Raw genomic sequence first — 25,430 nt, 5'->3', positions numbered from 1 at the left:
AAGTGATCGGTCGATCTGGGCCATAAAGGAGCAGAGATGTCCATTAGTGGCCAGAATCCACCTCTGGATGGGAGACGCCAGCAGTGGTAGAGTTTTGGCTTGGGAGCCACATCTGGTCTGGTTCAACACATCAGGACCCGTCTCAGACATTCCAAAGCAAGGCCTTACCAGCTTTCGCAGCCTGAATTCCCACCCCAGCTCACACTTAACTCCCCGCTTCATTTTAACTGCTTCCCTGTTCTTTGGTCCTCAGATATCACTGTTCACATAGTGTCCCTCTACCAAGGAACCGGAATGCTGTGTTCCTTGGGCTCTGTCACTGCCAGATCCTGAGGCCAGTGCTTCCCTCTTTGTTCCATTTATTGGTGGTTATTGTCCAAAGGAAGGTCCTATGTGCTGGCCACCATCCTACCCATCGTGGTGGCAGAAGAGAATAAAACAAACATATCTGCTCAGTATCAAAGAGGGCTCTGGCCGTACTGGGCTGGCTGTCAAGCAAGTCCATGCCTGTGAGGACCTCACACCTGCACTGTCCTCCGGATGACCAACATAAGCCTGGACATCCTGGAAGGCTTACCAGGTGGGATTATCTTGTTTAACTATTTCCTGGTTCTCACAGGGTGGTAAGACACAGACTCGCTCACTCCAGCCCTATGGCTCTGTATTAACGGAAGTGTCTAGGAGGGAAAAGAATGCAGCTAGTTCTTAGGCCAGCCTCAGCACGTCACTGAGACCTGCTGGGCATCTCCTCAACTATGCCCTCCTCCAGGTAAGAATGAGTGAGGTTGGCTATACATTCTCTCTTAATGTGACAGAACTCTGCAAGCTGTAACATAATACAGATGTGAGCAGCTGTCATCACCAAAAATGAGTCGTTGTCATCATTATCATACCCATTACCTTCCCACCACCGTCCCCATCACCGCCAGCTGCATTATCACCATCATCATATATGTAGTTAATGCCAAGATGCGTACTGTGCATAAGGGCTATTGCCATCGTGCCTTAGCAGCCTAACACCTCTAGGGGGCAGGCACTGTTTAGTTCGGCTTAGTGTGATAGAGCAGTATGTAGTAGGGACTGGATTTGAACCTGAGAAGTCTTACTGGTCTCTGACTTTGGCTCCAACACTGTACGTTTCCAACATGCAATGTGTAGAGCACACACAGCCACTGCCACCATGACAGATAGATGATGGCCTTACCTAGTCTTCGTGCCAGACCGAAGTCAATGAGCTTGATCCTGGTGCCCGTCTTGTTGACACACATGATGTTCTCGGGCTTGAGGTCCAGATGCACGATGCCCTGCTTGTGGATGTACTCCACCCCTTCCGAAATCTGCCTCATGTACTTGATACACTCTCGCTCCGTCAGCTCGAAGTCCTCGTCGATGATGCGCTCAAATAGTTCACCTCCCGACACACTGTGGGGGCAGAAGAGGCAGGAAAGGCACTGCAGTCACATCATAGGGTTCTAGGGACCAGAATGGCAGGGTATCCTGCCGAGGTAGGCTAGGGTGTGTTTCTGCAGCTTTCCAAGCCCCATTCATTCTTCTACACATGTACCTGCTAGGCTACTGGAGGGCTCAGTGGAGCATCTGAAAGCCAAGAAGCCCTCAGGCCATGCAGGGACAGAGAAATAAGGACTTGATCGCCTTATTCAGAAAGGTGGTCCCTAGTTGTCTTTTTCTCTCATAGACCCCAGCTATGCTTTTAGGTACAGGGAACTGACATTTCAAATATTCACTTTTCAATAGACGATAAGAATATATTTGCATAGTCAAAAAGAGAAAACTGTCCTTGATAATGAGAATCCTCAGCAAATTCACTGGAATTAGTTGATGTAGCCTATTGTTATCGCTATAACAGATCAGCTGACTCTAAGATTGCTCTCTCTAGCTGTAGCGAGCTTCTCGTGCTTCTACCTGGTGGACTGTGTGTCCCGGGCATGTGTAATCCACTCCACTTCCAGAACCCATATCTGGGAAGCCACTACTAACTTCAGGTGCCCAGTGTACGGCCCTGTGTGAACACGCGGCCCTGGTGTCTGAGGTGTACCGTCTTCTCTGATCCCCATTGCAAGCCTTTAAGTCCACTTTCCCTGCTCACTGCTCAGAGAATTTAAAGCCTGCCTTTGGTAACCTATGTGACATTAGGTATCAGTAATGCACCATGTGAATCCAATCTCGGAGTTTTCCAAGCTGTGACTATGGGCCAGGTAGTTCCTTGTCACTGATCCTTGCAGGGGAGACAGACAATCCTCTGGAAGCTGAGTCCGGTAAAGGCCGGTGAGTATTCCGGCCACTAGAAGGAGCTAGAACAGACACTTTAGAACCACCCAGAGATGAAAGAGCCTTCACAACCAGCAGGTGGTGCCTCTTGTCCTGGAGCCTTCATTTCTGCTGATTTCCAGCAAGGCTCTAGGACAGTGTTTTTGAACTGGTGGCCCACAACCCCTTTTGGGGTAAAACGACCTTTCACAGGGGTCACGTATCAGATATCCTGAATACCATACATTTACATTAGAATTTACAATAGTAGCAAAATTACAGTTATGAAGTAGCAACAAAATAATTTTATGGTTGGGGTCACCACAACATGAGGAACTACATGTAGAAACCTACAGACGCTCAACATCCTCCCTCAGAGATTTGACTCTGTAAAGTCTTGCGAGGAATCTGAGGCTCCTCACATATTTTAGAAGTCCCTAGGTCACTCGAATGACCAGACATGTTTGGGACATCCTGGCTTCCTCTGCTCTGGCTCCTGTGAGGAACTGAAATTCAAGCTCTTGGCGAAAACCTCCCCTATGCCACAGGAGATCCTCCATATCTTGTCTCGGCCCTGTGCATCAAGCCTGTCTTGTCTCAGTTGCTGGTCATTACAGCTGTATGAAGCCTGGCTCATTCCCAGGCTTTCGCTTGCAGCTGCCAGCATCAAGCATAAACAAGGTGCCCACAAACGTCTGCCTGCCTCTAAGCTTAAACTGTTCTGAGAGAGCGGCTGTTAGTCCGGCTTCCCGGGGGATCTCTGAGCTGTAAGTGTCTGTCTGAGCCACGAAGCTCATATGGCTGCACTTCTAGAGGTAGGTAATTTACTCAGTTCGCACGGGCTCAAGCCTATTCGGCTGTATCTAATGGATTTCTAAGGCATTTCTTTAGTCACTTCCCGGTACAGAAGGAGTTAAATATTAAGTCTCATAGTTCTGTAGGCTTCTCTTCAAAATGGTCAAGACCACAGGGAGAAAATACTGGTTTGCTAAAGGTTTCTACCCACAGACATGGGCCAGGATGGGGCCAGATGAAATGTGTTCTTAGTAAATTAATACTGAGGGATACTGAACAAATGAATGAATGGATACTTACTATCGCCAACACTACCCATCCCAAGGGACCATACTTATCCTCAGAGCTCAAGGTCTGGGCAAGCCTTTCCTGGCAGTCAGTGAGGACAATGCTATCTGGGGACTTGGTGCCCAGTATCTCCTCCTTGTCTCTTGGCAGCCATCTGGATGCTCTTTTATACACTTTGCTAACGGTGAACAAAGATGACATCAGCCCCCAGGGACCCAGCTGAAACTTCATATCCTCTTCAAGGCTCAGCCTCCCACCACCCCTTGGCCAATCCCAAGCACTTCCGACAAGGCAAGCCCAGGCCCAGGCTAGCAGCCAGAAGGACCCTTGCTGCTGTGTGACCGGGGCTTGTTCAGAAACAAAGTCAGACAGGCTGCGGGCATGTCTTTCCGCATGTCTGAGGCAGGGACTCCGGAGTGTGTTTACTTTCAGTTTCTCTATCAAACAAGAGCATAAACTTGCCCTGCAGACTGTCACCCTTTCCCCTATCTGTGGCCATGTGTTAGACTAGGTCAGAAAGGTGACCAGGTGGAGGATGAGCCCTGGTTCCAGTTCCTAACCCTCAACAGAGTCTAATCTGGCATCTGTGCCTGTGAGACTCGTTCTGTCCGTGGGGGAGGAGTGGGGTGCAGGGATGAAAGCCAGACCAGCTGAAACCTCCTTACATTTCTCTGCTTTTTCCACCCGGCTTGCCAAGTCCCAATTCCAAGCTAAGTATGGTATTCTGCCCACTGGTGCCGCTGCTTGGCCTTACCCAGCCTCGCCTGCCTCCTGCCCCCCTCACGAACTTGCTCAAGGTTGAACTTCTAAAGATAAAGCCTTTCTCCACGTCTTCACATACCCACACTGCCTGGACAAAGCAAGCCATTCTGGAACAAATGTGAGATCTCAGCCCACGAAGATACTGAAAACGGGGCCAGGGTCACAGCCAGGCGCTCCATAGTCCTAAAAGGGGGGTGGTGGTGCTGAACTTGACCATTTGACCACGAGATACTAGTGAAAATGTTCTCTGAGCCTTTTGCAATTCCACAGAAAGGAGGCGCTTATAGCCAAATGGGGAGCCTTGAGATTATTTAATCTGAATACCTTTTGGCTGGTAGTACCTAACAATTAAAAAAAAATCCCTTTTAATAGTTAACAGAGCTCAAAGGCAGGCTTCCCGAGTACGAGAAAGGACTTGTTCCACGGCATCCGCTTGGAGGTTAAAATGCTCTCAGGATACTTCTAAGTGGAAAACAGATCCGAATACAGAAAAAGTCAACTTATCTTTCTTCTACTAGCTGCCTAGGGCTGAGCACTGAGCCTCACTCACAAGAACTCTTCCACTTAATCCCGCAGCATTTGTGAGGGAGCAACGGGTTCTTCTACAGAACCCAGTAACCTATCCAAGGTCAGGTCATGAGATGTGGGCTGGGCTCTGATGGAGGGCTATCTGACTCACATCTGCACTGTCAACCTTTTTTTTTCCTGTCCTAAGAGCACTTTTTGGGAGGAGCCTGCCGAGTGTCTCTGTGCTGAGGAGAGAAGAAGGTCATTGCATTCTCAGGCCTGGTCCTTCCTGGGGAGGAATGCCTGCCGGAGTAGACAGCCCATCTTCTCCAAAACACTGATTCCAAAGTTCAAGGTGCAACTCAAAAACCCTCCAGTGACCATGCTCTTTCACTCTGAGCAGCATCACTTCTGGGACGCAAGCTATGGGCACCCACAGGTGTCAGTGACAACATGTGTGCGAGGCTGCAAGCAATGTCTGCAAAAGCAAAATAAGGCAGGGCACCTCCTGACCTCACTTATCAAAAGCAGTTGGCGCAAACTCATGCACTGTGATGTGGCACGTGTGTACTGTGAAGTCTCTCGGAGCTCAGAGGATGCACAATGGGGTGTGGCATGTGTACAGTGAAGTCCCTCGAAGCTCAGAGGACACAAGCACCATGATGTGGATGTGTGTACTGTGAAGTCCCTTGGAGCTAGGAGACACACACACTGTGATGTGACATGCATACAGTGAAGTCCCTCAGAGCTTGGACGATGCACACTGTGGTGTGGCATGTGTATACTGTGAAGTCCCTCGGAGCTTGGAGGATGCAGGGCTTGCTAGGGTGGTAGTTTACTGAAAACTATCCGGTGCAGGACAGTGAGTTCAAGCCACACATTGTGATAAAAGGCAGGACAGTAAAAGTGCACATGCCATATTATGTTTGCATTTTCATAAAGAACTTTGGAAGGATACAGCAAAGCCCACTAAAACCGTTTACCTTTGGTGGTGTAGCAGCAGGGAAGGTGAGTGGATGGATGGGAATAGGAATAGCTTGCAGCCTCACGCACGTGTTGTCGCTGACACCTGTGCGTGCCCATAGCATGCATTTCCTTACATTTTAACGTGCTTTTATATATTAATAAATAAGGTTCAGCACATGAAAAATGTAGGTGGCTTAATGATGTGTGTGCATGTATATAAGGGAAGTGGGCATCTGGGGTATGGAGGAAACAATGGATTCTGGGAAAGCCTTGCCTGCAGGTCATCTGTTCTACCCCCAGCTTCTGTGTAACCCAGCAGAGAAAACATTACTCTGCAGAGTGAGAAATCAAACTTGTTCAACAGGGAGGAATGGGGAACAGTAAGAAGCAGAGGGGCTGGAGAGAGGGCTCCATTCCAGAATTCCGAGCTCGCAAATCTGGGCACCCTCCTCTTTTGCAAGGAAGGTAAGACACGGCCCTGTTCCTTCCTTTCCTACCGTACACTACCTCCAGGTGAGACCAACCTGTAAAGCAAGGAATCTGCCATAGCTAGGCTCGTTCACAAGGAAACAAGAAGACAAAGGCTGCAGAGGTGCCAAGGCTGCTGTCAGGCCGCTGCGCAGTGGCCAGGGCCAATTATGCTTCCCACTGACCAGCCCTGGTCATGGTGCTGGTGAGTAGCTTGGCCATTATACCGTGTTATATGGTGAGGAACAGGGGGTTGTTGGGAGTGGGGAAGCAGGTAGGGGACAGGTAGGGGGCAGGTAGGGGGCAGGTAGGGGCAGGTAGGGGCTCTCAGACTACAGTGCCACTCACATTTCCAGAACCATGACGATGTTGGCCTTTTCCTCAAAGGCATCCACACACTGCACCAGCTTGGGGTGGTGGAGGCAGTTCATGATGCTGATCTCCTGCCGAATGTTCTCTTTCTCCTTGGCGGAATAGGCCTTGAAAAACTTCCCTGCCCAGATTTTTCCAGTTTTCTTTTCCACAAGTCGGAAGACTTGTCCAAACTTCCCACTGTCAATGAAAGGAAAGAGAAAAGCCGGGTTGAGCCGAGTTCTCTATGAAGCTGGGGATGGCAAACCACAGCCCATGAGGCAGATCTGGCCTTACTCTTTTTATAGTAGAGACTTATTGGACACAACCACAAACCTGCTCACTTACATGTTCCCCACGGCTACATAGCTGAGTAGTCGTGATCCAGGTGTGGGGCTCAGACCTAAAATACTCTTGACTAATGAAGAACATCCTACTTCATCTTATGGGTGGACTTCTTCCCTTCCCTGTGCCTGAACCCCTGAAGGACTGAGGTCCTCCCCCCAAACCAGAACCACTGAACGTCTGTCCTCCCTCTGTTCTAGCACAGATGCTCTGGAGGGTAGGATGGATCGGCTTCCCCTGCCGGAAACAGGGAGTTCTTCTTATTCTAACGGATGGATGATTTCCTCCCCAGACCTGGTAAGAGGCCTACACTGTGCCCCCGGTTCCCCCAAACCACCAGAAATAAAAGCTGAGCCATATTGTCTTTTTTCTCCTTTTAAAAAAATATAGCCCAAGCCGGGCGGTGGTGGCACACGCTTTTAATCCCAGCACTCAGGAGGCAGAGGCAGGCGGATCTCTGTGAGTTTGAGACCAGCCTGGTCTACAAGAGCTAGTTCCAGGACAGGCTCCAAAACCACAGAGAAACCCTGTCTCGAAAACCCAAATATATATAGCCCATAGTATCCTCAAACTAATGATGACCTTGACTTGGAACTTCTGATCCTCCTGCTTCACCTCCTGAGTGCTAGGATGTGTACCATCACATCTGGTTTATGTGGAGCTGGGAGTGGAATCCAGGCTCTTGTGCCTGTTAGGCAAACACTCTACTAACTAAGCTACCTGTCCCCTAGCCCACCCCACTATCCACTTAAACTCTTATGCTTCTCTAGAGACTGGGAGCTGGGAGAGATGAACAGCTTGTTGGTGTGTGAGCAGCGGCGTCTTTTATGTCCTAGGGAGTGAGGCTCAGTCAATGGCGGCACAGGGCTAGTTCATCCAGAACTGTGAGGCTCACGGGGCATTCTTGGCAACCCTAGAGTTGGCGCAGCTGCAGAGAAAGTGCTCGCCAGGCCCAGCTACTTCATACCTGATGCAGGGGACGCTAAAGAGAACTGATTTAGACCTGGTCCTTGTATTTGAGGGCTGTGCTGTGGGCAGAGGCACAGAAGGCCTGGCCTGAGGCTCCTACAGAGCGGAGTCTGTAGAGAACCGCAGGAGTCGCTGCAGAGAGGGGCCCTGGCAAGGGATGGGCTTGTGGGTCATTCCCTCCTGGTCTGTAGACACTCAGTGGGAGGGAGCTGGGTTTAGGACAGCACAGGAAGAACACTGGGGTGAACTGGGGTCCGGCACCACCCTCACCCTGGGGCCCAGAGGCAGTTTGGAACTCCACTTACGACCCTAGTCTCTCTTCAACGTCGTACACATCAGATACTTTCTGCTCAGTGTTAACTGTCACTGTCCGATAATCGACCTCAGGCTCCTTTTCGTCTGCAGGGGGACACAGGTCAGGGTGAGTGTGAGCCATGGAATTCCCCCCCTCTCAGCCCCTCCATCCCAAGAGCCTGTCCCAAAGACAGCTGCCCTCACTCACCGTCATCTGACACTTCCACTTCATCCTTTGGCTCTGCAGAGAAAAGGAGGGACAGAAAGGACATGGTGGTTAGTACTGAAGGCCACCTAGAGCAAGGCATGCTGTGGGCTTTTCCAGATGCCAGCACACCTGGATCACATGGGCATCCCCTGAAGTGGGCTGGTCCTTACTGTAAAAACAGCCAGATGCAGACTGGCAAGTTCTGGCCTTCTCATCCCAGCCTCACTCCACCACCATGTCTAACTGACATTCCCTCCTCTCTCCCAGTGACCCCCCCCCCCCAGACATCTCCCCTTGGACATTTCTTCCAGTCCTTTTGGTATTTCAGAACTCACACACCACTGCAACAGTCCCAGTTTTCCATGGCCTGGAAGCGAGCAACCTATAATTACTTTCATTGTTGCATCTGTTTATACATTTGTTGAACATTTGTTATTGAATTCTAGCAGTATAGCAAGCATCTTGCCAGTTATGTGGGCACATGACATAACACACACACACAAGGCATAGTCTCCCCTCCCTCCCTGAAGCTTACTTCTATAGGCAAAAACGTAGACACCTGAAGTAAGCGTCAGCTACATATGTCACAGAATGAGGCAGGTACCAGCGTGGCACCGGAGGCACAGGGAGGAAGGTGATGTAGCACAGGACGCTGATAAAGCCTTGTTCTCAGAAGGAGCCCTTAAGTGGCCTCCCAGAAGATGGGATGCAGTGAGGGTGAACGAGGGCACACAGGTGAAGCCAGCAAGTGCCCGTGAGTGACCCGTTCCAGCCGCCCTCATTCATATGCCAGGAGCCAGGGCTAGGGAGGAGACAGGTTAGATGACCCCAGACCTTGTCTACTTCAGAGCCCTAGGGTTTCCTCTGCTCAGACATTCATATAACTTCCTGATCTTGGCTGAGTATCTTTCCCTTTCTGGCCCCCAGGCTCCTTGTCTGTAAAAGGAGCTGTACAGGTGACTTTGAGTGGCCTGGCTAGCACTATATGGCACGTTGTGTAATGTTTGGTACTCCTTCAACCATCGTGGGGACCATGACTGATGGATGGATGAAGGGAGGTGACCTGAGGCAACAGAGAGAGGACATGGCAAAACTCAAAGTGATTACAGGGCCATTAAAATGGAAATGCGTGAGTGTGAGAGGGGGTGTGTGTGAGTGTGGAAACATGGGAGTACGTGTGTGCTGGTGAATGTGAGCATGTATACACGAGATGGTGTGTAAGGATGCGAGCACAATGATAGTGTGCAAATGTGTGAGAGCATGAGTGTATGCAGGGGGCCATGTAGAGGGGGAGCATAGAAGCGTGTCAGTATGAGTGTGACAGTATTAGAAAAACGTGGATGTGTGAGCGTGTAAATGTGGGACAGTAAGGGAGTGCATATGTGGAACAGTCTGGAAGTGTGTGAGGATGGGTAAGAGGAGAGTGTGGCTGTGTGGGGCTGTGTGTGAGTGTGCACACATGGGATAGTTAGAAACTGTGTGACATCACTCTCTGTGGGGCTATCGTGTGGGGCTGGGTGTGAGTGTGCACACATGGGATAGAAACAGCGTGACATCACTCTATGTGGGGCTATCGTGTGGGACTGTGTGTGAGTGTGCACACATGGGATAGAAACAGCGTGACATCACTATCTGTGGGGATATCTATGAGACTGTGCGTGAGTGTAAGAGGGTATGTGTGCATGGGATAGTGGACAAGTGTGAGAGAGTATATGTGTATAGAGGAGGTTTTAAGTGTATGATGGTGTGAGTAGAGGTGTGTGGAGTATTATGGGATGTGTGAGTGTATGTGGGGGGCAGCCTGGAGGTGTGAGTGTGGTGGCCTGTGAGTGCATTTGTATAGGATAGCGGGGGACTGTGTGACTGTATGTGTGTGTGTGGAGGTGTGTGACTGTGTGTGTGGGATGGCACAGAAGTGTGTGTGAGATAGCATGGAAGTGTATCTGTGTATGGCAGGCTATCTGTGTGTAGGTTGGTGTGCAAGTTTCTGGCTGTATGCCTATAGGTTAGTGTAGAAGTGTAACCACACGCACATGGCATAGTGTGGAGGTGTGTGAGTGTGGCTAATACATAATATATGTAAGAGTGAACACATGTGAGTAAATGTTCATGTATGGGAGACAGTGTTGGTGTAAAAGTGTGAAATAATATGGGCAAAGGACAGCATTTTCCTGAGAGCCTTTGTATATGTGTGTGAGGGATAGTATGGTGTGTGCAAATGTGTGTATAGGTGTGAAATAAAATCAGAGCATAAGTGTCAGTTAGATGTGTGTGTGTGTGTGAGTGTGGAAGTGTGTTAGAGGTGGAAGTGTGTTAGAGTGTGGAAGTGTGTTAGAAGGTGGAAGTGTGTTAGAGTGTGGAAGTATGTTAGAGTGTGGAAGTGTGTTAGAGTGTGGAAGTGTGTTAGAAGGTGGAAGTGTGTTAGAGTGTGGAAGTAAGGCAGGAGGAAAGGCTGGCAGAAGCTGACACCAGAGCAAGGCTGGCGGGGGGCACCTGTGGAGTGTGTGTCTTGTGAAAACAGTGTACAGAGGGCCTAGCAGACATGGCTGGTAGGGAGGGCTGTGCACCGGCATGCTGCGCTCTGCGGGGCTTGCAAGGTCCTCGTCTGAGGTGGAGGTGAGGGCCAGGGAGCAGGTGCAGCCGGGCCTGTGCACAGCAAGTGCCTCCTTTAGACTGAGGACAGAACACACGGAGATCTATACAGACAACCGGAGGAAAACTAACCCAGGCCCACTGAAGGTAAGTGCCTCTTGCCAAAAGAGAGTTCCGAGAGTTTATGAGCATAAAACCAGAAGCTGTGATCTGTTTAGAGTTCTTAAAATGCTGTGGATGAAGTTTAGTTTTAGAAACCTAAACACAAGGGGCCTGGGAAGAACAACACAGAGAACAGTATGGGAAAGCAAAGTGCGCAAGGCAGACAAGGACAGGGTTGGTGGTGGACGGGAGCTAATGGATCGCTCTTCGGAACCCACACAGCTGGCACGGAGTGACACTGTGCAGCTCAGCCATGACAAGGGTGACCCAAGGGCAGTGCTCCTAGGCCTTAAGGGTGAGTGCTCAGGGAGGACTGTCTCACTCTGCCCCTGAGGTGTCGCCCTAGGGAGGGCTGTGAAACCCACCCCAGGAGCAGTACTTCTGCTCGTGGCTCTGCCCAACAGAACACCGCACTGGGGACTGCGGGTGGATTGGTCTGTGGCCCTTCCTAGAGCTTTGGGCATCGTTCCCAGGACTAGCTGTGGGCAGTTAGAAGGCTATGGCGGAGCTGGACAAGTGCACAGAGTTGCTAGGAGGAGGGACCGCTGTGGTAAGACAGTCGGAAAAGGTTGGGAACCCATGCGAGGGTGAAAACACCCACTTGGGGGATCGTCCGTGCCATGTCTCCCATAGGAGAACTGGAGGCATATGGAAGCCATGCTAGGATTCCCAGAATAATGGGGTCGGTGGATGCTTGGACTAGTTCAGTGATGCTTTAGAACACAGAGTTCTAAAGGAAGCAGAGATCCAAGGACAGTGGTCCTGACTATCTGGTAGCTACTAGTCACCCACCCACCCGGGTCTTCCAGTTGATGAAACAACACGTCTTACCAGGAAGTCCCATTGCCCTGATCTGTGCTGTCCGGTCTGAAAGAGTTCTTCTAATTTAATTTGATCAACACCCTTCATTTTCTTTGTCCCCTGTTACATCCTGCCGGTGTTCTACAGAGCATTCTAAGCAGCAGAGTATGGGAAAACGAAGGCAGGCTTTCTTGGTCTGGTGTCTACAAAACTGGTTTGTGCTCTGATTGGGAGAGGCCTTTTCAGCCACCTAGTGCAGGGTTTTCCTCAGCCAGCCTTGGAGAGGGACTTAGTTCTGGAGGTGGCCTGTTCCCTGCCTGCAGTCACAGAGTTGGCTCCCTGCCTTGCCCACCTGCACGAGCACCATGCCTGCCCCCACACCTCAGCTTGTGTACTGTGGTTGGGGACCAGTCCCTCCTTACAGAGAGTCAAGTTGCTCTCTGCACTCTTCAGGGTCGCTTTCCTCTGGGAGTCATCGCTGAGACCCCGGGATGCTGGCGTGTGTCTGCCTTCTCGTCTTGCCTCCTTTCCAGTTGTGGGGCAAGATGAGCAGAGGGGGGACAGGAAGAGTTGAGGGAAATCATGGCTCAGTGAGCTGAGCTCCCAGACCATCAACAGAGGTAGCCATCTCGAAGATGAGTCCTTGGTTTCTCTCTTTCCAAGAAGGGAGGAGATAAAATTACAAAAGAGGACCTCAACTAAATCTTTTTCTCCAGTTATTTAGTGGGCTAGAGAGCTGGCTCAGGGATTAAGATCACTGGCTGCTCTTTCAGAGGACCCAGGTTTGATTCCCAGCACCCATGTGGTGGCTAACAACCACCTCCAATTCCAGGGAATCTGATGCCCTCTTCTGACTTCTTCAGACACCAGGCACACATAGGGAGCACAGATATGCAGGCAGAAGCCCCATGCACCCAATTTTTAAAAATCTATTTAGAATGAGCCATAGCCTCAAGAGCTCAGTGGAAGAGTTATTTGGAAGAGGGTTAGGAGATGCTTTTGTAGAAAGATGAACCTCATTACCATGGATGACGTTAGGAGAAGACCGGCAAAGCGCTGGGACCCCTCACAAAGCAGGTCCCATCAAGTCTCCACAGATGGAGTCTCTTACCTTTTTGTACAGAGGACTGCAAAGTGTGCAGTGAACACTAGAGGGCAACCTGGCTCTGGGTACCACCTTTGGGAGCCCTGCAGAGCCTCAGCCTAGCTGTGCAGTTCCAATTGCCCTTGGGTGCAAGGAGCGGACTGGCAAGCAGCCTTGGCCACAGCTGTTTTGCTAATAACACTGTAGCACAGAACAAATTAGGAGCAGGGGCTAGGATGGAGAGGAGTCAAAGGCAGAGCGGGATTAGTGGGGAGTGGAACCCAAGACTCAGCTGGGGCATCGAAGTCGGGGGCTCTGTCTGCGCAGGCCTGGTGAAACTGGGCAGGATGTTGTCAGGTCAGGGATAGGAAAGATGGCTCTGTCATCGGGGGGGGGGGTCCCTGGAGCTGGTGGGAAGCCCTCTTTTTCAGTCTCCCACTGGATCCCCAGGGTCTGGGGGCAGCCACAACACTGGAGGGACACAGGATGCCCACGGGTGAATGGAGTGAGGAATGGGTTGAAAAGGGATGGAACTCAAAATCAAGAGGAAGTAGAAGACAGAAGCTGCCAGGACCAGAGCGGTTCGTCGGGCAACACAAGCTGGGCTTTGTGGAGTGAGGGCTGATTGGCATCACTTTGAATAAGACCCTCATAGCCCGTTACTCCACCGATGCAACCTCTGTGACTGCTACTTCTCCCACCTGTCCGCTACTGCTTCCAATCTCATTCCCCACCTGTGCTTCCCAGAGGGCCATTTCACCTTTACCCAGAGAGAGCTATCTTTGCTGAGAACTCACAGCCGCTGAGGAATCCACAGAGAACTTTGACTTGGGGCATCCCCACCCTCTTCTCCCACTCCCTCTTCCTCCTCTCCTTCACCCCTTTACTCCCGTCTTCCATTCTCATGCCTAGCTTGTGCAAACTGTCCTTCCCCTCCTCCTCCCTCTTAGATAAGACAACTGAGCCCAGAGTGGGCGTAGCTTCCTGTCTGGAAGCCCTTGGGTGGCCTGGACCCTTCCTTTGGATTTCAAGAAATTGCCTACTTCAGTTTGTCTGCAGCAGTGGGAGGGTTCTGGAGGCTACATAAGAGTTCAAGGGCAAGGCCACTGCCCTCCAGCATGGCATTCCTCATAATCCTGAGCACTGCAGCTCTGGCCTCCTGAAAGTCAAGCCACACCTCCATCAGGGTCCCTGGGTTGATTAGGGATCTGGTGGCTTCGGGTTTCTACATCAGGGCCTGGGTGACTTCCAGTCCAGCCAGTGACCAGTGACCATGTTTTCTCTGTATCTGTCACTCCCAAAATAACATCCTGAAAACGCTCCCTGCTCCACCTATTCTCCCTGCTCTCTAAGTCGTCCAGTGCAGAAGGATGGGGTGTGTTGGAGTGTTAAGAGGCAGCAGATGGTGGCTTTGTTATTCGGTTCCCCACAACATTCACTTGTAAGCAGACAGTGGATGGGAGCCTTACGAATGTTACCATGAGCCAGGGCCCAGGCCAGCCTCCTCTGTGACAACTGTGTCCATCCCGAGGGTTAAAAGAGAAGTGCCCAGCATGCAGCTGGATGGATGGTGTATGAAGTTGGTGTGTTTTCTACTTCCTTCCTTTGGAGCCCTCAGTTGAGGGCTGTTTTATACCTAATTTTGGAAAGCCAGGAGGTCATCATGAAGACAGCTACACAGAGAATGCCCTGGGTTACATGGGGCTTCCAGGATGGGTCTCTCCCCGTCTCCTTTAGTGTCCTATCATGCTGCCTACTTGACACCCCGAATATCTCTCCAAGAGCATTGTCCCTTCTGTTGTTCACCTTCTCTGTCTTAAATCCATAGTGTTCTTGTCCCTCTCTTTGCATAAAACTCAGCAAAACACCCCACACTCTGGCCTCTCTCCAACTCATTCCCTTGCCAGAGCAACCATTTTCCCACCCTGTGCAAACTCTATGGATTTCTATTGCAAAGATCGCTACCAAGCAACAGGCAATTCCAATGACCCAGAATCCCTAGCTCTTTGTCTTTAGCATTTAGTGCAGTACATTTGCAACTTGTGCCCCCCCCCCCCCCCCCCCATCTACAATGAACTCAGATTTCTCACAGTCCCTTCTTCTAGTCCCACAGGCTTTTACACTAAGGCACGAGTACTGATCTTTTCTAATCCCTGGGTGACCGAATTGGTTTTATTCAGTTGTCCATTAAAAAACAAAGCTTTCCGAATCTATAGCCCTTGTGTGAGCTTTCCTCCCAAGTGGTGACCCCTCCCTTCAGGTATCCCTCAGATACCTCTACTAAACTAGTCTGAAACTAAGACCCTCACCATCTCCCAGTCTCTTCCCCAAGTCAGTGGGGGCCATCCTGACAAACCTCTTCCCTCAATCTGACTGAAGGAGCACAAGCTCTGGGCTAGACAGCTCTGGGTTCATACACTCCATTCACAAGCTCTGTGACCTTAGGCAAAAAGTTCCACCCCTCTATGTCTACTTCCCCTCTGTCCGAGGAGGACAATGGCAACAGTGCCTGTGTCACTGGGCTATGAGGACCGGAGAGGAGAATGTAAAGAAGAGAATGTTGTCAGCATACGACAGATGCTCAATGGTTAGCATCAGTCACATGACTTAAAATAATAATCCTCTAATTGTCTCTTGAATTTGTGCTTGGCTATCTAAGCCAGGAACTAGGGAGTTGTCTTAGAATCCTCTCATCTCTCTCTAATCCCTCACCCCAAACTCATCAAGAGTGGTCTACTCTATCCTAGGGAGATTTAGTTCATGCTCCTCCTGTTCCTCTACCAGGCTGGGATCGCAGAGGCTCATGGGGAACCCGGCTGACTCCAGACTCATCTTCTAGGCCATCAGCAACCGTAAGGTTTCTCAAGTGTTCATGGTTTATGAATGCCTTCAGGAGCAAACTGTGCCAAAATGAGGCTTCAGGAAGCCAGGGGATACCCAGGCTGAGAACACACAAGGCTGCCACACTGCAGTCGTATTTGAGTGGCAAAGCTTTACTGCTTCCCAAGTTTGCTTTCTAACAGGCCAGCCACATCATCTCCCTCTCTTGTCTGCAAAGCTTTGGTGAACACTGATTTTATCTGCACTATCCTTTTCACTTCCTTCTGTTTCATCTCACATAACCTATGCCCTCGCTACACTTATGCTTCTCAAATGCCACCTGTTTCTGTCACCTCCTACCCTTGCTCAGGCTCTCTCCCTCGTGTGGAATGTCCTTCCTTATCTCCCCTGCTTCTCAGTGTACCCTTTTCCAAGACACAGCTTAAGCGTCACCTCCTCCAAGAAGCTTTCGACCTCCCTGGCAGGATTTTCCACGCTTACCAAGCTGTCCTTCCCTCTTTTTATTTACATCACCCGTGTATTCCTCCTTCAACTTGAGTGCCTTATCTGTCCTGTAACCTGAACACTGATGTGGAGCGGACACTCACCTGTGAGAGCAACAGAAGCAGGGAAGGGGTGAGAGGGGAGCAGAGGAACCTGAGGTCTGCCTGACAGCCCACCTGCAGATCAACACACCATCACCCTCTGGCGGCAGGGTAACAACCTTTCTAGTACCATGCTTTCACTGAGTGTGATATCAGTGGTAGCACACATCATACCCTAGGAAGATATTCTGACACTGACCTACAGCCTCAGCACCTTGGCTAATGAGTTTCTGAACGACCCTTGGAACTTCTTTCAAAGGAGGGGTCAGCGACACAGTCTTATAAAGTAAGACCACCAAAGGTACTGCCAGCCACTCCTCCATATCCAGTCTCTCTCTCTCTGAACCTCCCTCCCTCTGTAGAGTTGGTCCAAATTCATGCATATTTATTTCAAGGCCAGGAAGAAATGAAGGCAGCCTACCCTCAGGTTTCTCTCCCACGGCTGTGAGTTCAGACTCCTGGCTCGGCTCACTGGTTCCATAGACGTTGATGGCACGCACCCGGAATTTATACTCGCGGTCAGGCAGCAGGTCTTGGACATTGTAAGAGGTGCTGCGGCAGGTGGCTAGTTCCTTCCACATCTTGTCCTCTGTGTCCCAGATCTCCACATTGTAGGACTGAACAGCACTCCCTCCATCATAGGACGAGCCATACCAGGACAGTGTCAGCGAGGAACTCCGTATGTCAGACGCACAGGGTGTACCAGCTGGGGGGTCTGGCTTATCTGGGGATGAAGACGCACAATGCCACTCAAATTCGATAGGACTGTAGAGAAAGAACTTCCCTCAACTCCAATGCTGGGAATAAATCTAGGATGCCTCTCTCTTGTGCACACACCCCACCCCAGAACCAACCAGTCCTAAACTGACACATTCTCGAGTTAGCTCTGCCCTGAGGAGAACTGGCTAGTGAATTCAAGCCCGGTTCTCCACATCCTGCTCTCAACCTTTCATATGTCCTGGGTTAGCAATGCACAAAGCTGCCAGTTCGGAAAGTCCCATGGATACCTTCCTGCTTGGAAGAAACGCTATCCTGGGCTAGTCATGCAGACCACAGGTTGTGCTTTCCTGTACTTGGTCCAAGTCATAAACAATTTTTTTTCAGAGTAAACAGATCTAGGAAGCTATGTAGGAGCTGTAGACTATTTTTCATGAAAAACATGTTTTGAGAGAAAGCTGTGTGTGTGTGTGTGTGTGTGTGAGTGAGTGTGTATGTGTGTGTGAGTGTGTGTGTGTGTGAGAGAGTGTGTGTGGTACCATGTGTCTCTCAGGCTCAAAGCCAGTGACCTGTGACATCACTTTCTCTGGAACTTGGGAAATGCTGTCCCATTAAGATGCTTGATAGCACAGCAGATAAGTTATTAAATCAGGTAGATCTGGCTTTGAACACAGATCTGTCCCCGCCCAGTAGCTATTAAACGCTGTGCCTCAGTTTCCTCATCTGGACAGAGTGCTGTGAGGCATTCTTAGAATGCGGCTGACTTGACCAATGGTTATAGTTACTAAGAAGCTTATTTCTAACCTTATAGTGGAAAAAAAAAACACACTTCTGCATTGCCTTTTCGTTGCTGCTTTGGGTTTTGGTGCTGCAGAATACCATACATGCTGAGCGCATGCATGTTTTACCACCAGGCAGCAGACCTTACCCAACACCTTCAACTCTCATGGGACTGGAATGCAGAAGGGAGCCACAACTGTAAACCATCGCTGTCCCTGACTAAGGGATAGAAAATGGACTGAAGACACAAGAGAGAAGTGGCCCTTTGCCTGGCTGCCTTCCCACTCGGATGACCTGGGCTTAGCCCAGTAATGTTGCTCATTCCAGGCCATACGGTGGCAGCCAACAGTCTAACGAGGTCCCTGAGTTTCCCTGCGTGCTCTGAGTTGCTTATCTGAGCCAAACTATTTTTCTGATCCGTTTCTGCAGAAACCCTTCCTCCTCCACCAACCGAGTCTGAGTTCCCTTACAGAGAAGCAATTAAAACCACATTATGTGGATTTGTATGTGAATGCCAGTAAATTTAAGGCCAGTGTGTTTGTCTTTCTTACTGGGAAAACGGTGTTAACATGTAGCTCTTAGGATTTCTGCAAGTATTGAGTATACAAACACGGACAGGCAATTAATTGACTTCTATCTCTTCTATCATTTCTGGTGTTGGCAAAGATGTTTATTATTCTAAATCCTCTTAAAGGCAAGTGGTTCAAGTCTTCTGGAAACCAGCTAAGGAAGGCCAAAGAGATTCTGATACATGGCCCTAGGACCCTGTGAAGAAACATCTATATGTGCCTGTGTGTGTGTGCACACATGCACACACACGGGTTTATGTATGCAAATATAAAGTACATATTCATATGTACACACACATTCCTTTTCACTCCTCCTCCATTTTAATTCTTTCCCTTTATTTATTTATTTATTTATTTATTTATTTAGGGTCTCATGACCCACATTGGCCTTGAACTCATTCTCTAGTCAAAGATGATCCTGAGCTTCTGATCCTCCTGACTCCACTTTAGAGTCCTTTGATTGTAGGCAGTGCCAAGACCCCTGGTTTATGTGGTGCTGGGGCCTACAACTCAGGGTGTCGTGTTGGCTAGAGAGGTGCTCTATCAGCTGAACCCCACCCCCAATCTGCTGTCTCCTTCTTCCACATTCCAGCTTAATATTCACTGCCTGGTGCCTTTTGTGCCCAGAAACCAAAGGCTGGCTCTACTCTAGGAGTGACTCCGGGACCATGCCAGAGCCACCTCCCATCACTGCAGCCAGGGTCACAGCCACACTGGTGGCCTCCTGCAATGGAGCCACTTTCACTGGTTGTTTAAGATGTTCTCTTAGAAAATCTGTTTGCTCTGAAGGATATATTGGTCTTTTTTAGAAACATTTCTGGTGTTGGCAAAGATGTTTATTATTCTAAATCCTCTTAAAGGCAAGTGGTTCAAGTCTTCTGGAAACCAGCTAAGGAAGTAAAAGAGCCTGCTGAAGGAAGAAAGTTCTCACTGTCCCTGTCCCAGACCTCCTGGCAGACGCAGTCATGGAGGTTTATACAAATGAAGACCCTGTCCATTGGCCGATTCCCTCCTCTCTGCTTTGCTTTGGAAACAGCAACTCGAGAGAGCTCGGTGTTGCTCAAGAGTTGCTATGTGTGCCGACCCTGAGGCAGACGCCTCTAGTTTACATGGAACGGAGTTTCCCTCAGACAGCACAAGAGAAGGTGCAGAATGTGCAGAGGGAGGCCTACATTCCAAGTAAAGCGTTGCCACTGTGAAGGAATTTGGTGCCCAGGAAAGGGTTCACAAGTCCTAGAAGTTTGGGACCCCTCCTCCACCCATGTCCCCAGAGCCATGGGCTGTGTCTGCTGCTCTCTATTCTTTCCAGCCTACGGAGCCCACATGTGTCAAACTACCCAGCGATGAGAACCCTTAGGTGGAACCAGGGTTCTCCCACGAGCCTCCTTGCTAAAGACAGACACATTCAGCCTGGGCAGTACCTGGCAAACAAGAGACTAGCTTGGTGTTTGCAGTTGGACCCACGCTTCCTCAGAATTCTCCCAGGGCTCCCTGGAGACATGGCTGACAAAATGGGAAACCCTTCCAAGGGAAGGGTTCCTTATAGCTCCAGCTGCAAGACTTTGTGCTCAGTAAAGGGTTCCTATTCCTGGGAAAACGGATGACCTTGTCTGTGAGGCTTCCCACTAGCCCAGCTTCTCCTTGCCCTCTGTGTGTTTGCCCACACAAAGTCTGTCTGTGAGCCTCTAAGCCCGCCTAGATGGCCATGCCTAGATCCCGAATTCAACAGCCAGCGGCCTGAACTGCAGCACACTCTTGGAAAGGGACTCTCGGAGGCCAAGGCTGCGTTCAGTGTGCTGCTCCGTTTTAACTGTTAGTCGGACACAACCAAGAATCAGCTGGGAAGAAATTCTCAACAAGGAATTATATAGAGCAGGTTGGCCTGTGGGCATGTCTGTGGGGGAATGTCGTGATCGCTAACAGATCCAAACAGACTCAGGCCATCATGGATGGCTAGATTTCCCAGACGGGGGTCCTGGAGAGTATGAGGGGGAAGAACTAACAGAAAACAAAGATGCATTTAGTCTCTTTGCTCTTGGCTGTGAGTATAAAGTGACCTTGCTGCTCAAGTTCCAGCCTTGGGTGCCCTGAAATGACGGACTGTAACCTTAAATTGTAAGCTAAATGATACCCCCCTCCCGCCCTGCCAAAGGTTGCTTTCGGCCAAGGTTCATTATCAGAGCAAACTGCAACACTCACTAGTCAGCAACAAAGCCACAAGGAGAGTCCCACAACTTTGTGTACCAGACAAGGTTTGGTCCTTTCTAGGTTATCAGGCAGAATGAGATTAAGAGAGCATCTTGTTTATACTGTTGAACCAAGCCCCTCTAAGGACCATCCCCCACCCTTTCAAAACATACAAGTTTAAAACTCAGAAGGTATTTAGTGTATATTGGGTGTTTAGGGTTCTCTCTACTTTGTTTTTCTCCTTTAGAGTTAGGGAGAGGCCACTGCTCCTCCTCCCTCCTCTCCCAGGCCACATGGAACAGTGGTGCAGGCCCAGGCCCAGGCCACGCAGCGTTGCTAATTCTTACACTGCTTCTTAAAATATAATAATAATTAGTCTCAGAAATAGCTAAGGATCCCTCAGCTAGTTTAAGTGCTAGTTTTTATTGATTTGAAAATATGAATCACGGGTGATCTGGGAAGAAAACGGCTCTTCAAAGAATGTGCCACGAGAGATCTCTGCAGCTAGCAAGCACAAGTTGCGTTTAACCGGCCTTATTTAGCTGGCCCATCAAGTGGATGCTTCTCAAGTGCTTGAAAACTGTCTGGCGTAGGTGGAACGATTTCTGTTTTATCTCATTTACGTTTACATCTACTTAGTAAACGCTGATCAGATAATATGCAGATGTCCCTGGAGCCGCGGAGGTAAATCAGCTTAATCCTGGTTTACTTTGGCCTAAGTCTAAATTCATGGACTCTGAATGAATGTAGCCTTGCTGTGGCCATCAATACAAGTCCTCATTTTATTGAGTGATTCTATTCTTAGCTCTGGGGTGGGGGAGGCAGACAGAAAGCCCGCTCTCATTCCATTCCCCTCCCAGGACGGCATTTAACATGTTGCTCCTGCCAGCTGGCAGGCAGCCACACCGATGGCCCTGTCAGCACTGGCCGTGGAGAATAAGAAACTCAACCATAAAAGGCCAGAACTGCAGCTCCTACAGTGGGACTGGGGGAGGGGAGTGTGGCACCGCACAGGGGAGGCCCCAGTGGGGGCAGGAAGTACTGGGTCCAGAAAAGCAGTTCGAAGTTTCTGAGCCCAAAGTCACTGCAACAGGGACAGAAGAATGGGAAACACTGAGGAAGAGCAGGTCCTGGTGGGGGTACTGGGGTGTGAGTCGGCCAGTACTTTCAGGTATAGATCTAAATGCACAGCAAGTGGGATCACCAGTATCACTCCCCCAAAAGTTCCTGACTCCTTGGGAAATTATAGAAATCAACATCTAGAGGAGAGAGAGAGAGAGAGAGAGAGAGAGAGAGAGAGAGAGAGAGAGAGAGAGAGAGAGAGAGAGAGAGATTTGGATCTCCTTTAGGCAAGAAACTCATTCCATGGCCCCTTGATACACCCACCTTCCAGATCTAAGGAAGCAAAGGAAGGGAGGGGTCAGAGGAAGACGAAATGAAGAAGGGACGTGAGCCAGAATGACGGGCACTGAGTGAGGACACAGACAGGAATGGGGAAAGGACAAGAGAGAAGCAGAGATAAATGGGGTCTATGGTGGGAGTGTGCACTGATACTCTGTGATCTTGAACTCCTTTTCTCTAAGATCTCACTCCTTCCTACTGCTTAGGACCTGAAGAGAGATGCTACAAGGTTCCCCAGGACTCAAGGTGGGAAAGCAAGGTCAACAATGAACTCCCTAGCATGTGGCAGCTCTCCAGACTGCATGTCACCAAACTGAGGTTCCCAGCCAGGGTTTCTTCATCTTGGAGAAATTCTCCACTCTTCACCCTTCCACAGGTCTGTGGGGACCTCTGGAGGGCAGGTGTTTGAGAGTTTGAGGCTAATTCTCCCCTTAGTTTTCCTTCTGTATGATTGGAAACATACCTTTCCATTTGGGGCCTAAAGTGAAGATACGAGATAAAGATAGAAGAGGAAAACTGGGACCAAAGTCAAGGACCATAAAGTGATGGAGAAGACAGCTTCTAAGCCATCGCCAACTGCCAACTTTATCCTTGGAAGATTCCATAGATAGGCTCCTATGGGTGAGTTCTAACCACTGTGACCCACAGCCTTTTCTAAAACTCTTTTGTTCTCGTAGGTCCAAGCCTAGGCTGTGAGACCTGCTATGAAGCTTGGGGTGTAGTCTTCACACTGAACCCCAAAGGAGCTCCTTTTTCTAATTTTTACAAAGGAAACCCTATAAGCCTGGGTGTCAAGATCAACTGGAAAACCCACTCAAGTCTAATGTACATGCCAATGGCTACCAGGTCAAAGTTCTTGATGCACCCCACATGTGGAGGCCCACGCAGGCACAAATAGTTAGTCTACTATCCACCTAGCTACCCTTTGTTCCTCTACTGTCTGTTTACCTGCCACATGGGGAAGCATGACCAAGGAAAGGCACCAAGCATTACCTATGGGAGGAAACCACTCAGCAATTCAGACGTGTCAGAAGACAGACTGGGGCCCAGGAACAGTGACTGGGAAAGGGAACATGCAAACTTGAGTCTCAGTCTAAATATGGGTTCAGTTTAGTGGGGGGGGGTCACAGATTAGGAAGGGAAAGTAGTGGGATTAAGAGTCACCGTCATGCCAGAGGAGCAGTCTCTGCACACCAAGGGGCATGGAAGCAAGGGGCAGGTAGCCACAGAGTGCCAGATGGGGCTGACGGAGCACAGGATGTGCCCAGGGATGATGTTACAGAAAGCAGAGCCCTGCAGGAAGGCAAATCACTGCAGGAGGGTAATGCCTGTGTATTTGGCTAAGATATGGCAACTTCTCAAGCTGGGCGGTGGTGGCACACGCCTTTAATCCCAGCACTCGGGAGGCAGAGGCAGGTGGATCTCTGTGAGTTCGAGGCCAACCTGGTCTACAAGAGCTAGTTCCAGGACAGGAACCAAAAGCTACGGAGAAACCCTGTCTCGGAAAAAAAAAAAAAAAAAAAAAAAGATATGGCAACTTTTCTCACTGCTGTGAGGAACAAGCAGAGAATGAAAAGTTGGGTGAAGTGAGGATGCTGGAGCCCCAGGAGCCCGGGAACTGGATCAAAGAAAAGAGACCCCACAAAGGCAAAGGGAAGCACTAGTGCATGACATAGCTGGAGGCCACCACGTTCGGAAGAGTCCTGCCTCACGCCTCACAGTTCTCAGTGAAACCAGAGGCAAAGGGCTCTGTGTGTTGGGAGGACGGAGACCATGTCTCAAGAAACAGCACTGGCCTTCTGGGCAAGGACAGCGTTCTTTGGGGCACTGATACCTCAGCTAGCCTGGGGGCACCAGACTACAGCTTGGAGTGTACAGGTGATACAATCTTCATGCTCCCATGTCCTATGGGGGCGGCATCCATCCTGGGCGGCGATTTGCAGATACCATACGGTGGTTTGAATCAGATATCCCCCCCACACACACACACACAAGTCTTCAACATTTGGATACTTGGTTCATGCCTTTTGCTTCCTCTCCTCTGCCTCCTTGCTGAGTGTTTCCCAGACTTACCCACGACTGTGAGGTTGACTTGGGCCTGCCTGGTGCCCAGCTTGCTCTCCACCACCAATGTGTAGCAGCCACAGTGCTCCTGGCGCGCTGCCAGGATGGTGAGCTTGCTGCCGCTCTCGCTGTTCTCCACCTTGATGTGCTCGCTCTCCTGGATCTGCAGGTAGAGGCAGGAGTGAAAAGGGGGGCTCCTCCACTCTCTCTTCTCAAGGACATGGGGGAGGGAGCAGGGGTTGGTCCCTTTTGTCTATTGTGGTAATACTGTAATGCCACTGCTGGGGAAGTGGAGACAGGAGGATGCCTGGCACTTGCTGACCAGTCAGTCTAGCATAACTAGTGACCTTCCAGGCCAATAAGATGCCTTGTCTCAAGGGAGGTGGTTGGCTTGCCTGAGGATGACAGGGTGACAGCTGAAACCTCTCTCTCTCTCTCTCTCTCTCTCTCTCTCTCTCTCAACAGAAAAGAAATAGAATAAAAGGGTGCCAAATCATGTTACAGCACGAATGAGCCCCGAAAACAAGAACATCCTCTCAAAAAACCCCAAACACGCAGAGACAAAAGATGCTGTGAGAGATTGCATGATTCCATCTATCAGAAACGTCCAGAACAGGCAAATCCATAAGGATAAAAAAAGGAGACTAGTAATGGCAGAGACTAGAGGGAGAGCCCATGATACTGGTTTCTAGGGTGAGGAACTAGGTAACGCTAGGACTTATACACTCTTGTGTATTGACTAACATCATTGAATTGTATACAGTGATTCTTTTTAACTAATTAAAGTTAAAAATTTATCCAGACAGTAGCACGGAATTGTAATCTCAACTGCTCAGGAGTCAGATGGATCACCAGTTTAAGGTCAGCCTGGACAACTTAGTAAGACCTTCCTCAAAAAGTAAAAAGAAGACTGGATGTACAGGTAGGTGGGAGAGTGCTTGCCTAGCATACCTGAGACCCGAACCTAAATTCAGACCTAAGTACTGAAAAAAATTGCAGCTTCTCATGGTGGTCTGAATGGAAGTGGTCCCCACATGCTCATATATTTGAGTGTTTGGTTCCAGGTTCGTGGAGTAAAGTTTAAAATGTACGGCCTTGTTGGAGGAGCTGTGTCACTGGGGGTGGGCTTCGAGGTTTCAAAAGCCCATGCCAGGCCCAGTCTCGCTCTCACTTCTGTCTGCATCTACAGATAAGGATGCAAGCTTTCAGCTCCAGCTGCAGTGCCACGCGTGCCTGCCTGCAGCCGTGCTCCCCAACTAGGATGCTTCTAGACCAGCCCTCTGAGACTGCAAGTCCTCCTTCTGTAAGTTGCCTTGGTCATGGAGCTTCTTCACAGCAATGGAACAGGGACTAAGGCATTCCTCAATTGTGTTAGCCACATTTCATGCACTCAGCATACAGGGCCATTGGCAATTGCACTGGATAGC

The 25,430-nt window shown here is 49.8% G+C and overlaps 1 protein-coding gene across 3 annotated transcripts in view; it reads right to left on the bottom strand.

Moving 5' to 3' along the window:
• Window positions 1-25,430, bottom strand: part of Mylk (myosin light chain kinase) — a 246,954-nt gene that overhangs the window by 24,258 nt on the left and 197,266 nt on the right. For all 3 annotated transcript variants that reach the window (XM_050159702.1, XM_050159703.1, XM_050159700.1), the window contains exons 21-26: window positions 24,013-24,166; window positions 16,707-17,009; window positions 8,222-8,254; window positions 8,025-8,118; window positions 6,403-6,606; window positions 1,205-1,422 (exon numbers count right to left, since the gene is read on the bottom strand). In XM_050159702.1, the coding sequence (XP_050015659.1) occupies window positions 1,205-1,422; window positions 6,403-6,606; window positions 8,025-8,118; window positions 8,222-8,254; window positions 16,707-17,009; window positions 24,013-24,166 (1,006 nt within the window). The remainder of the gene's footprint in view (window positions 1-1,204; window positions 1,423-6,402; window positions 6,607-8,024; window positions 8,119-8,221; window positions 8,255-16,706; window positions 17,010-24,012; window positions 24,167-25,430) is intronic.

This window comes from Alexandromys fortis, unplaced genomic scaffold (genome assembly GCF_014885135.2).
Source record: "Alexandromys fortis isolate MF-2015 unplaced genomic scaffold, M_Fortis_MF-2015_v1.1 scaffold_119, whole genome shotgun sequence".
NCBI classification, from domain to species: domain Eukaryota; kingdom Metazoa; phylum Chordata; class Mammalia; order Rodentia; family Cricetidae; genus Alexandromys; species Alexandromys fortis.
Note: the sequence above shows the minus strand (reverse complement) of the source record. Positions and strands in the feature narration are given on the sequence as shown.